General features: G+C 36.9%; 3 protein-coding genes across 6 annotated transcripts; 1 reads left to right on the top strand and 2 right to left on the bottom strand.

Moving 5' to 3' along the window:
• The first annotated feature begins 778 nt into the window (after positions 1-778).
• LOC107796573 (F-box/kelch-repeat protein At5g42350) lies at positions 779-4,117 on the top strand. Its single transcript, XM_016619368.2, has 2 exons — positions 779-1,080; positions 2,106-4,117. The coding sequence occupies exon 2, from the start codon at positions 2,115-2,117 to the stop codon at positions 3,852-3,854; it is 1,740 nt and encodes a 579-aa protein (XP_016474854.2). The 5' UTR covers positions 779-1,080; positions 2,106-2,114; the 3' UTR covers positions 3,855-4,117.
• Positions 4,118-4,638: 521 nt separating this feature from the next.
• Positions 4,639-5,860, bottom strand: LOC107792629 (U-box domain-containing protein 44-like). The gene is made up of 4 exons (XM_075227549.1): positions 5,785-5,860; positions 5,391-5,597; positions 4,842-5,257; positions 4,639-4,719 (listed from the first exon to the last, which is right to left on the bottom strand). The coding sequence occupies exons 1-4, from the start codon at positions 5,858-5,860 to the stop codon at positions 4,639-4,641; spliced, it is 780 nt and encodes a 259-aa protein (XP_075083650.1).
• A 342-nt stretch (positions 5,861-6,202) lies between these two features.
• LOC107792640 (uncharacterized protein At5g43822) lies at positions 6,203-12,073 on the bottom strand. 4 transcript variants are annotated; one of them, XM_016614877.2, is made up of 8 exons: positions 11,663-12,073; positions 9,694-9,773; positions 9,437-9,588; positions 9,205-9,323; positions 8,525-8,704; positions 7,987-8,034; positions 7,652-7,719; positions 6,203-6,618 (listed from the first exon to the last, which is right to left on the bottom strand). In XM_016614877.2, the coding sequence occupies exons 3-8, from the start codon at positions 9,566-9,568 to the stop codon at positions 6,575-6,577; spliced, it is 591 nt and encodes a 196-aa protein (XP_016470363.1). In that variant the 5' UTR covers positions 9,569-9,588; positions 9,694-9,773; positions 11,663-12,073; the 3' UTR covers positions 6,203-6,574. The 4 variants fall into 4 exon arrangements, with proteins under 4 accessions (XP_016470363.1, XP_075083177.1, XP_016470374.1 ...); XM_075227076.1 differs by having other exon boundaries at positions 9,437-9,581; positions 11,663-11,801; XM_016614888.2 differs by lacking the exon at positions 9,694-9,773 and having other exon boundaries at positions 11,663-11,986.
• Positions 12,074-12,415: the final 342 nt, after the last annotated feature.

Below are 12,415 nucleotides of genomic sequence, written 5' to 3'. Positions count from 1 at the left end.
GAGGGATATCCCTACTTTGCGCAACTTCATTATTGCAAACGGCTTCAGCCTTGACGTACATTTCCAATATTTTTATCACAAGAAATGCCCAGTATTCATCCGGAGTCCTCAAAAAATCTCTCAGAGTTTCATCGTCTTCGATGTTAAACTCAACATAACAAGCAACCCCTTGCAGAGTGACAAAATACGGATATTTTTCGGTTACTTTAATACTCACCGAACGTTTGCTCATACCCATTTTTTTACATAACAACTATACCAATGTATCATACTCCATTGTAAGTGGCAACTTAACATGACACTATGGAGAACAACTATAGCTTACTGAGTTATTCGCCACCACAACCGAACCCCAAAATATAATGAAACTCTAATTATTCGCTCTTCAGATATTATGATAAAATACAAAATAACTTAATGACAAAAATATGAGAAGACTTGAAGGAGGATGGATGTATTTTTACCAAATCCTGAAACCCTTTAAATAAGGAAAAAATCAATTCGGGGTACAATTATTTGAGGTATAACGACTTAAATATGGGCGCTATACCCAGTTGAATTATTGGTGTATCAGTTAAGCACAAAACAATTATTCGTGGGCCCAATACTTAACTATAGCGCGGTATTACACCGCGCTATACTTTAACGGCAAACATGCTGTTAAGGTATAGCACGGTGCAATAACGCGTTATATATCCCAATTTTTTTTCACATATTTTAATTTTTTGAGTCCAAATGAATCACACTTTGGTTCCGGACTCCTGTAATATATCGAAAGAAAAAAGAAAGTACACTACTACTCACTTGGAATTAAAATTAGGTTCTTACCTATTTTGATTACGATTTGTGGGGTTTTCTTTTTTAACATTCTTTCTTGTTTTTTCACATGAGAATACCCCATTACTTTTTTTGATTGATTCTTTCTTCACTGAACTCAAAGATGCTTTCTTTTTTGCTATGACTATAAGATCTCATTTGGGGTTCTGCTTTTCTTATCAAAATCTTAAAACAGTTTGAAAAAAACGATAGTCTTGATTTTGGATCCATGGTTTTTGGAGCTCTGCTGACTTGATTAATGAGGTTTTTTTTTTTTTTTTTAATTTCTTGAATTTTACATGTTTTATTCCATTTCCCTTTTATTCCATCTGGATATGTAATTATTTCTCTTGTTTCAAGATTTGTTTGGGATAAAGTTTTGATCTTGTAAAATAAACAGGATGCTTTTAGCTCATTTTGTCAACCTAAATGTTCCTGAGCTTATTTTTGTCTTTGTGTTGTCTAAGCTTTTCATTTGTATTTTCTATTTTAGCTCATTTAAGCTGATTATTTGGAGATTCAATTGATTTTTTAGGTATAGGGATGTATATCTGAAGATGTTTCAGGAAGAAAAATATGAATCTTGCTTTCAAGGAAAAATAAATAAAGTTAGAGCATCAAATTCATTTCTACCTAAAAAGTTGTGACTTTTGAGTATATAGGAAGACACCCTTTAGATTCCTAGTGGTTTTAGTGTACGAATATGTCAAATATCTCAATCACTCTTGAAAGGGGGAACTGCATTCATTTGTTTATTATCTAATTGGCACATTTGTCAGGGCTTTGTGCTTCTCTTATTTGAGTATGTAGGTTTGTGGAGTAATATTATTGTCATAGCTGTCGAAAAAAGTTAGTCTGAAAACAAGATAGAAGATGGAGGATTGTTAGTGGTTTATGTAGTTTCCTCACTATTTTCTATGGTAGTATTGTTGTTTATAGTTATTGCTTTTACATCTTTTTTTCTATTTCTTACGATGCTGTCAATATTTTTTATCTTCTATTTTGCTGTCACGGATCTATTGTCTATTGTTTATTTTTCTTCTTCTCGAGCCGAGGGTCTTTCGGAAATAGCCTCTCTACCCCTCTGGGTAGGGGTAAGGTCTGCGTAAACAAGATAGAAGATGGATGGTGTTTAATAATTGGGGGGATTGGCATTTCAGGTCTCGTCGAAACATCTAAGACTTGGTTTTCCAACAACTATTTGATTTATGTGATAAACATGCCACATAGTCATTATACAATAGAAAGGGATCAGTAAGATAATTCCTTTTTTTTTAACACAATTGTAGGATACTAAGATGACATCAGAAAGGTTAACAGGAGAAGAATCTATTCAACAGGATTTGGAGTCTTTAAGCGTGTCGAAAAAGCTAGTCAGAAGTGTGAGCCAAAAATTGAAAAAGAAGAACCATAGAAGCGGAGGGGGAGAAGAGGATGACGACAAGGGCGTCTCCTTGAGATGTCTAACGCTATACAGCAGAGGGGGTGGTTGCAAAGTAGCTGCTGACACTGGTGATGAGTTATGGGATTCATGCGGTAGAAGAAGGTCAAATGCAAGTGAGGAAGGCAAAGGCTACGCCCCAATATGTGGAAATGAAGAAACCACAGTAGATTGCTTCGCTTATGGCATGAGGGAAAAATTCTGGAGGAGGACTAATAGGAAATCTCTAGAACTTGAAGCAGCACTACAGAACAAAAGCATGAATGTGTTTTTACCGGATGACATCCTTGAAATGTGCTTATTAAGGCTTCCTTTTATGAGTGTCATGAATGCTAGGCTGGTGTGCAAGAAATGGAGAAACTTGACAATGACGCCTCGTTTCTGGCGAATGAGGCAAGAAGGTTCGGTTAAGAATCCATGGGTTTTTCTCTTTGGGGTTGTAAAAGACGGTTGTTGTTCTGCAGAAATACATGCATTGGATGTTTCCTTCAACCAATGGCACAAAATTAACTCTGAAATTCTGAAAGGAAGATTTTTATTTTCTGTTGCCGGTATCCATGATGATGTTTATGTTGTTGGAGGCTGTTCTAGCCTTACTAACTTTGGGAAATTTGATAAGAGTTCATTCAAGACACATAAAAGCGTGCTCGTTTTTAGTCCCTTGATGAGAACGTGGCATAAAGCTGCACCAATGAAGCATGCAAGATCATCCCTTATTTTAGGAGCTTATGAGATCAGTTCAGATTGTTTATTTATTAGGAATCAACAAACTCGAGGAGACAGAAGATTTTACCGTCCAAGAGTTGGTGGGGTATCTGATGTTTATGAGGATCCTCATAGACTTTCAGTTGGACGCCAATTTCGATATTCTCTGAATGAGAACGAGCTTACGTCCTTGCCAAGTGTGAAACGGTACAAGTTTGTCAAACAAAAAGGCGAACATTCAAATAAAGATCAAAGACGCTTTCTCTTGATTGCTGTAGGGGGTCTTGGATGCTGGGATGAGCCTCTGGATTCTGGGGAAATTTATGATTCCATGTCAAATAAATGGACAGAGATCCAGAGGCTGCCTGTAGATTTTGGAGTAGCTTGTTCGGGGGTTGTGTGCAATGGGATGTTTTATGTTTATTCAGAAAGTGATAAGGTAGCAGCATATGACATCGAGAAGGGCTATTGGGTTAGAATCCAAACCAGTCCATTCCCTCCCCGAGTTCATGAATACCACCCTAAACTTATATGCTGCAATGGACGGTTATTTATCCTCTCTGTCTCGTGGTGTGAAGGAGAAGGTCAGATTGGCAGGAGAAACAAAGCAGTAAGAAAGCTTTGGGAGCTTGATCTTATGTATCTCACTTGGACAGAAGTTTCAACACATCCTGATGCCCCAATGGATTGGAACGCTGCGTTTGTTGCTGATAAAAACTTTATATTTGGAGTTGAAATGTTCAAAATATTCGGGCAGGTGCTAGACTTCTTGACTGTTGGAGAAGTATCTGGTGCTGGAACAAGCTGGAGCCATATCTCAAGGAACCGTCTACCCCATGAATTGGATGCTGCTTCTTGCTTGACTAAATCCATGGCAGTGCTACACTTGTGACGGATCAAAGAAGACCTACGATAACATCTGTTTCCTCAGCTTCAGATCTTCTGAATGCTAACTAGTCAAAATATGTGCAGTGTTGATCATATTCTTTTGTTATAGCCAGTTTTTACCATTTGTTGGACGTTTGATGCTGTTTAACTAATCTATATATTCTTGTTTATTTCATTATTATTCGAATTAGTTCTGTTGATGCAGGTCATTCATTTGTTCTGTAATATGTTGAGTATATGAATAATAAACTGTTTTTTAATGGTTTAGCAGCTCTTCTTCCTTTTCAATCTTTTTTCTACATATAAATGAGAAAAAGAACCTAAAAATAATTCAAGTCAGTGAACTTCGCTGACAACAATTTTGGGACAAAAGAAGCATTTGGAATCGACTGAAGATTTTCAAGAAGGGGCGCCTTGCTGGGTTCGTGCCGTGAAAATAACATGTAGTTCTAGAACTACAGGGTAAGGTTGCGTACTGGTCCCACGTAGCGAGAGTTTAGTGTACCAGGCTGACCGTTAGAAGCTTCAAATCAACTGAATCAGAACATGGAGCACTTGATTTTGTGGTTCAGCAAAACTCGTAAAAATTGAATAACAATACATTTACAACAATAAACCTTAAAACATTTAAAGATGCCTCAACAACCTTTTCATTTCTGTGGTCAACAAGTGCAACCAACTTGTCGAGACAGAAGGTGTCTCTCAGAGAACATGTCCCCCGATAGACCTTACACAATCCCGTTATAACAAGGGAAGATCGTTACACAAAAACCTGGCTTTGGCAGAGCTCAGGCAATTTGGTCAAGTCTGCACATTATCAAATCAAGCCCATTGGTCTGCAGAAGTTCAATGAAGAGTGCGGCAACATTCTGTTCACGACAAAGTGCAACGGCATCAGTCAAAACAAATGTGATCCTTGAGAGAACTTTCAAGAGCCCTTCTAGATATGGCGTAACAAAGCGACTCCCTATTGTCTCTCCCTCGAGATTACCAGCGGGAAGACACCTTCGTCAAGCATTTGCCTTGTAAGTCCCCTATCCCTTTCAGGGAGATCAGCTAAAAGACCAACTGCCACAGCTTGCTCCTCGGTTATACCAGTATTCTCTGATATGACTTTAATTAGACTACCAAGCTGACCTGATGTACCACGTAAGCAACGGGCGAGTTCTTGATCCATATGAGGAGAGAGGTTCCGCAGAAGCTTTATCGAAGCTACCCGAAGATCTTTCTGTGGAGCCTCAATAAACTGAATCAAACTGATAGTCGCGGCCGAGCTTTTAATGGAAGAAACAGCATTAAAAACAGTTGTGGGATAACTGGTTAAACCAACAAGAACTTGGAGAAGCTTGCATTCTATTGCAGGACCGGTGTTGCTAATAAGATGCAGAAAATTGTGAACTATGTCCTCTGAGACAAGTGCCTATATTCAGAGCCAACTGGAACTGAATCAAAATCATACCCTGAGTTGACGATGTTTGCAAGGATTGTTGCAGAAACATCTCTGAGTCGCATCGGCAGTTGATAAGAGGGGGGAGTATACCTGCCTCTATGAGGATCTTGGCACTAGACTCGTAAGACGAGATTTGATTTAGAGATTTTAAAGCAGCCTCTCTTGATGACATGTTACCATGTTTCATGATGTCGATCAGTGATGAACCAACAGTCCTTGCCACTAACACTTTCACATCATTCTTAAGAACCAGCTCACCAAGGAAAGCAGCTATGGAAAGTTTGGTCTCTGGCGATCCTGTAACAATAAATTTAAATGGGAGGATTGTTCCACAGATTTGGGATCTCCATCAATCTATGATGATGCATCCAGATACTTAGACTTAATCCTTGTAAGGTCTACAGAATGATATAATGAGGAAAACAATAACGACTATATGTTTATGAAGAGTTCAAGAAAGCATTCCAGAATGCATCCAAATAACCTGACTGTTCAACTGCTAAAGCTTTGAAAGTCGAGCCTTCATCTATAACAGAATGGAAACTCAGATAATATTTCATTTGAAAATGTTCATGAAATTCCTTGCCATGAATATCACACAATTTCAAGTTATTTCAGAATCAACTTATATGCTAAATAAGGAAGTGAATTATATGACAAGGAGGGAAAGCGATGCAAATTAAGAGAGCTGCACAAGAAGAAATTTCAGTTGGCTGGACAAATGAAAAGAAAGAAAAAAAAGGATATAACCGTTGCATGGACATCTTACTGATCGACGAAAGCCAAACTTGAGACAAGTTCTTCTCCACCCAAGTATAGCAGATGCAGAAATAAAGAAGGAAACTTTCATGAAAGCACTTTACAAAAGATATAACTTAGCCTAGTATCAATTGGACAAGTACTTTTCAAAAGGACAGGGATCTATGTTATTTCTTTAATCTCAACAATCAGAATTTGGATACCCTTGCCAAAAAGATCACTAGTTAAGATGTTTCATATTTGATCACAACTATGTTACCAACTAAGGACCAATAGAACAAAAAGTTGTTTATAGAAAATGTAAATAAATGAAATAAATATACAAAGCAGCTAAAGTTTACAGTGATATCTATATTAAGAATCTCTTCCATTTCCAGGTTCCAACCCCTTCCAATATCGACGACTGTGTTCTCTTTGGTCAGGGAAAAGCCTCAATTTCTTCAGTCTGAACTTAAAACAGATTTCACCAGTTCAGAAATCACTTCATGGGTCCAAAAATCCATGCGAGAAGGACATCAAGCCATCTCTTCAGCGAATATGATATCAAAAATGAATTGTACTGCAGAATAGAAGCAATTAGATTGTAGAAGTGTGGGTTCGATAACAACAACATATGTGTGCACTTAAAACAATGCATTAAAAGCTTCTGTTTTAGCACAGCTGAAGCTTAACTCGAGCTAAAACCTTACTGCCATAATGCTTAATTCCAGCTACAAGCAAAACTACATTGTCAAGAGGCTTCATATGGTTGATCTTACCTTGTACATTTCCGAGGAGCTATAATCTAAGGCATTAGGTAACTTGATGGGATAATTAACACTGAAGTTACGCATCATTAGTAACTTAAACAACATTACGGTGGGTACTAGCTGCCTTAATAACTAAACCGCAAAGGAAGGAGAAGAGGAATCATGAAAAACTACATGCCTGAGACTCTAATTGTAAAATTCACAGCTTTGAAGCAATTCAATGTTTTTATAATCTTGTAATTTAACTCCTACATTCTAGGTTTGACTGTGAGCATAGAGGTCGGTAATCCAGGTTTAAGAGACAATATATAACTTTTTTTTCTTCTTCCATAACAAACTTTCCATGCATTATCAGGTCAACATCCATATCTTTAGTTCAGGCTGCACCAAAAGAGTGTCTGCCTTCTAATTTTAGGTTGTCCTAGACTCGTGTCTGACAGAATATTATTGACTCATGTCAGACAAATGTCATATCCACATGTTGGTACTTCTAATACAAAATTCTCTTTCCTTACTTAACGAAAGAGAACTTGTAATCACCACATCCAAATTTTGACAAAACCAAAATACATTCAGTTCTTCTCTTCATAAACGTGCAAAGATACATCTGCCATGCTATAACAGTTTGTTCTGACAACAAGATGTTCATTTAACAGGAAAGAGTAACTGTCTATAGGCTGTTAGATTCATACTGACACTGCTTTTATTGTTCTTTTTTTTTTAGGATGAATAAAGATGGATAGTTTCGTTCTTGATGCGACTTGCACAAATTCAAACCCACACCATATGCCACATGGATTAGCAAGTCACTTGAATTGCTTTACTACATCGATTTTTACTCACCTTCCTCTTTGGGGATGTTAGGTTGATCAACCAACAGTTGCTGAAGCGCGCCTAAATCATCAGGTGCACTGCAGGGAAATCAAGCTTCAATATGTGCATAAATTTTTAAAAGAAAGAGAAATGGAACCTAATGACAAGACTAGGATGAAATCCCAGAATATCCCAATGCTCTTCACGAATCGAAACAGCATGAGCTTCATTTTTTACTCAAAAACGGATATCAAGCCAACAAAACAGGAAAAGAAAAATAAATTGACAGGACATTGACCACCTATAGCTCTGCCAGTGAGATCTATAAAGGAAAATAAGTGGAAAATAACTGTGTCATATGATACCTGGGTTTTAAAGCAACTGCTGATATGACCGATAATTTAAGATGGTACCTGAAATAATGTACTGAGAGAATCGGTAACGTAAAGTGTTCAATGCATAATAATGCAAGGATAAGAACTAGTTCGTATGACAAAAGAAAACTATATCAAATCCATTCGAGGTGACAGGAAGAAAGAGAAGAAAGAGGTAACTTGATTTCAAACCAAAGTTTTGTTCATGTTAACCTACCATAGCAAATAGCACAGCTATATCATTTTCACAGTAAAGAGAAAAGCTCCTGATGCAGGAAGTGATACTAAGGAGGTGATAGTGGATTGCATGATTATATATCATTTTTCTTTTTAAGGATAACATCTGAAAATCTAATTCAAAGGAAGAAAGATCAAAGTACAGCTATATTACTAGGAAACAGCATATTATCTGTAATAAAGGCTCAACAATGGAATTTACTAGTACTAAAAAACAATAAACTTCGTAATTTAAGATAAATAAGGCAGGAAAATTGAAACAGGAAAAACATATTTTCTTATCTATGCATACTCTGATTGGTGCATCTCACAGAGAAGTTTTAGCCCGTCCAAGCAATCAGCAATGCTTGGTTTTACTCCAACGCGTTGCTGCAGCTGTTTCACAGTTACTTGGGTGGATCCCCCTTTTATGAGCTGTCTACCATCACGAACCATCTTCTCAAGCGATAACACGACAGAGCGAAATTTTTCCCTAGATTTTGAACCAAACAGAAAGAGGGGAAAAAAGAATAACCCTCTTAGTTGATAATCAACATCTAGCTCCAATAACTAAATGCACAAGTAAACTGCAAAAGCAATTCACTTACTGCTCTATAACATTACAAAGGAGTACAACAAAACTCATCCCACAGTTTTAAGAAAGTCAAAAACAAGGAAAATAATGCTACTTTTGCTAACATAATCAATTACCAACAAAAAATTCGAAAGGGCAATGACAAATATTTGACTTTTATAACTGAGGAAAGTTTGTGTTTGCCACTAGTTATTTTATCTATAGTTAGCGACTTGCATATAAGTGTTTCAAATAGCCTCTAGTTTAACTTAAAAGACTAATTTTTGGTATTAGAATGAAATGAGCCCGAATAGTAAAAAGATTCATATAGCCGACCCCAACTAGTTCGGATTGACATATAGTTGATTGATTGACATAACTAAAAATCATGAAATAGAAAGACAAAAAAAAGGACCTACATAGTTTGATTCATAGAAAGCAAGATAGTTTGAAGAGAATCCATTTGCTTAAGCAAAACAGCTTCTTCAATGCCTTCAACACATCTCAGGGCACCATAATTCTTAGAATCTTGAAGAATCTGCATAAAAATGTAATCTTTTATAAGGGACAAAAGTAAACTATGTCAAAAGCCCTTTACTGTTAGAAGCCAGCCATTAGAACATGGTTAAAAAAGCTGGGAAAGTTAATTACCTGTAACCGCTGAATGATGGAAGAAGCATTGGTGAACTGAGAAAGCAGTCGAGATTGAAGATCATTCCACGTGTCCATCTCTTCCTTCACCTTCCTGAATCTCTGCTGATACTTTTTAACTATATTTTCCATATCTCCAATTTACCTAAAGACTATCAATAGTCAAATCATTAAAAAGACATACATAAGCGAGATATGAGAGAGAAAAAGAGATATGTGTATATGAGTTAGAGAGAGAGAGAGAGAGAGGAACTTACAACTGGAGTTGGCCGGAGACAGAAACGGCGGGCAGTTGTTGGCAGCCGCGGGCCAAGTGTTAATTTGGCTGAAGATTTTCCTTTTTTGTTTTTTTAAAACAGAGAAAATATGGAATTTAAATAACCCTAGGATTTAACTTATATAGATTTACTGTGTAAATTTTCTTTACACTATGAGCTCAGTGTTTGACCAAAAAATACAAACTTTCGGTTAAATTATTAATTCTTATGTAATAAAGGGTTAAACCTAGTTAATGATAATATCTCTAGATTTAGAACTAGTTAGCATAAATAATGTGAGATAATGCTGGTGTCAGTTAGCCAAGCCTCAAGAAGCTTGTTCACCGCTGGTGGCGTCTCTTCCATCACGGATGTGGAGGCTCCTTTACTACCGGATGTTGCGATACTGCCGTGAGGGAGAGGCGACCCGCCTCGCTTGGGAGAGGCATTAGGCGTTATGTTCTCGCCTTCTGTCTCAGAAACCTCATTGATGGTGTTCAAGAGATTGGTGGTGAGGTCGGTCACTACCCTCATTCTTTCTTCTCCGTTACCTGCCATGTCAGATATGTGTGTACAAAGAAAAAAGGAGTTTTGTTCTCTATGTGTTTTTTTGTTAGCAATCCGTGCTAGTTGTAGATCTAGAAGAAACAAAAAATTTAACTAGGAAATCCGCACAAACGGCGCCAAATTGTTTGACCAAAAAATACAAACTTTCGGTTAAACTATTAAATCTTATGTAATAAAGGGTTAAACCTAGTTAATGATAATATCTCTAGATTTAGAACTAGTTAGCATAAATAAAGTGAGATAATGCTGGTGGGGAACTGAAAACAGTGCGCATTTAATATTCCAAAGGATTTGAGCAATAATAAAGGAATATCAAGCAATAAATAGCAATGAATAACATTTGTGTAAATAAGAAGAATGATTCACCCAATATTGAATGAGGTGGATGATTCTTCTTTCTGACAGCGATGAATGACAAATAAATCCTAGAATATTGGAACTATTCTCGGATCTGATGGAAAAGTATGAAATAATAGATGATGGAATCTTAGTAAAAACTTCTTCTCAAAAAGTGTTCTTATCAAATGACTATTACATGCCTTATCCCCTTATCTCTTTTTCTCTTTATACGAGACATATCCCTAATCAACCCTAATAGTACAAGTGCAGAAAATATTCAATGAAATATTTTCTCTAATATCTTATTACAAAACTAGCCGTTAGTGCTCTACCCTTGATGCTCGACCTCGACCATTGTTGAGTGCCCAGCCACGAATCCCATTGTTTCCTAGTCAACCTCGACCGCATCTTTTTCCTTATTACCACTTTATGCTAAATTCCCTTAGGACAGATTTTGGCTTATACAGTTGGTCCCCAGATGGCCCCTTGCTTGGCGATGACCCCTCATCTTCATCTATTAAATGACGCAAAAGGGGAGGTCGGGAGTTCTGTCGCTGATACGGTCGACATTACCCGAGGGAATAGGGATTTTTTCCAATTAAAGTGACATTATTCAAAATGAGATTATTTATTTAATTCAGAGTCGCCACTTGGAATATTTTTGGTGGTGGCCCAAATAACCGGTTTATTTTAAATCCCAAATCGAGTAATTTTGACTCTGTTTTAAAGTACGAGAAAAATCAGAAGGCCGGGTAAGTAATTCTGTTAACACGGGAGAAGGTGTTAGGCATTCCCGGATTCCGTAGTTTTGGCACGGTTGCTTTAATCATACTTGGCTTAATTAAATTGTTTAACTACTCATTTCATATAATTATGCTGGTGTTCATATCTTGAATTAACCAAATTTCAGCATCTACTTTAATTACACTACGTTAGAAATGCATTCATGTCCATAATCATATTACAGTCCAAACATGAGAGTTTAACAAATTATGCCAGATTTCATAGAGAATAAGGGCTGTCATTTCAAAGGAACATGTAAGTACAGAGATGTCGAACTTACCAGTTCAAAGCCGAGAAAACACTAGGGAACAGACCAAATAAAGGTCAGAAATAGCCTCGACTAGAGCTCAGCAACGATTCCAACAGCTATCAGCAGGATTGAAGACCAAATCGGCTTGCCAAAAACCCAGAAATAATAAAAAAATTCTCTAGAATCAAGCAGAAACAGATGCAACTTCTCCACAGCCTTTTGAAAAGGAAAATCGACCTAACTTTACTTCTTCTTCTTTTTTTTTTCTTTTTTTTTAAAACTGGAAATTTCAGATTCTAACTCAGTAATCCATGGCTTCTCTGAAGGCGTTTTTGGCTGTTTTTTTGCGTCAATGAGGAATGGAGAGTGAATGAGTGAGGAATTTGTATTGTGGTGTGTGAGCGAATGTGTGAAAGAAGAGATCAGTGGGTAAGGCGGATCATTTGATGGTTACGGGTGGCAGATGCACATTTATCAATCGGTGTTTATCGAAGCAATGTCGGGCGACACCGCTTCGTGAATTCTTTTGCTAAATATATGTATTAATATTGCGAGGAAGCGGATAAGTAGAAAAAAATGACATCACTTGACATAATTTGTCTCTTGGTATATTGGTTATGTGCTTGATTTTGCTCTAAGAGGTCAGAGGTTCAAACCTCAACTAGCACATCATTTTTACAAATATTTGAGAGTTCTAATGAAATAGAATTTAATTTAAGATATTTTTTTACTTAAGACTCAACAAAACTAATAGATTAAAATTATTTTTCGTCTAGAAGTATG

Source organism: Nicotiana tabacum, chromosome 12 (assembly GCF_000715075.1).
Source record: "Nicotiana tabacum cultivar K326 chromosome 12, ASM71507v2, whole genome shotgun sequence".
Taxonomy (NCBI): Eukaryota; Viridiplantae; Streptophyta; class Magnoliopsida; order Solanales; family Solanaceae; genus Nicotiana; species Nicotiana tabacum.
This window is presented reverse-complemented; position numbering and strand designations above follow the sequence as displayed.

Excerpts from the sequence above, each read along its gene's own strand:
- LOC107792629 (XM_075227549.1), bottom strand. The coding sequence starts at position 5,860 with ATGAAATATTATCTGAGTTTCCATTCTGTTATAGATGAAGGCTCGACT. Across the intron at positions 5,598-5,784 it reads TTTAGCAGTTGAACAGTCAG|GATCGCCAGAGACCAAACTT; the intron begins GTTATTTGGATG and ends TTATTGTTACAG. Across the intron at positions 5,258-5,390 it reads CAAGATCCTCATAGAGGCAG|AGGACATAGTTCACAATTTT; the intron begins GTATACTCCCCC and ends CACTTGTCTCAG.
- LOC107792640 (XM_016614877.2), bottom strand. The coding sequence starts at position 9,568 with ATGGAAAATATAGTTAAAAAGTATCAGCAGAGATTCAGGAAGGTGAAG. Across the intron at positions 8,705-9,204 it reads CTTTCTATGAATCAAACTAT|GGAAAAATTTCGCTCTGTCG; the intron begins GTAGGTCCTTTT and ends TTCAAAATCTAG. Across the intron at positions 7,720-7,986 it reads GCAGTTGCTTTAAAACCCAG|TGCACCTGATGATTTAGGCG; the intron begins GTATCATATGAC and ends ATTTCCCTGCAG.
- LOC107796573 (XM_016619368.2), top strand. The coding sequence starts at position 2,115 with ATGACATCAGAAAGGTTAACAGGAGAAGAATCTATTCAACAGGATTTG.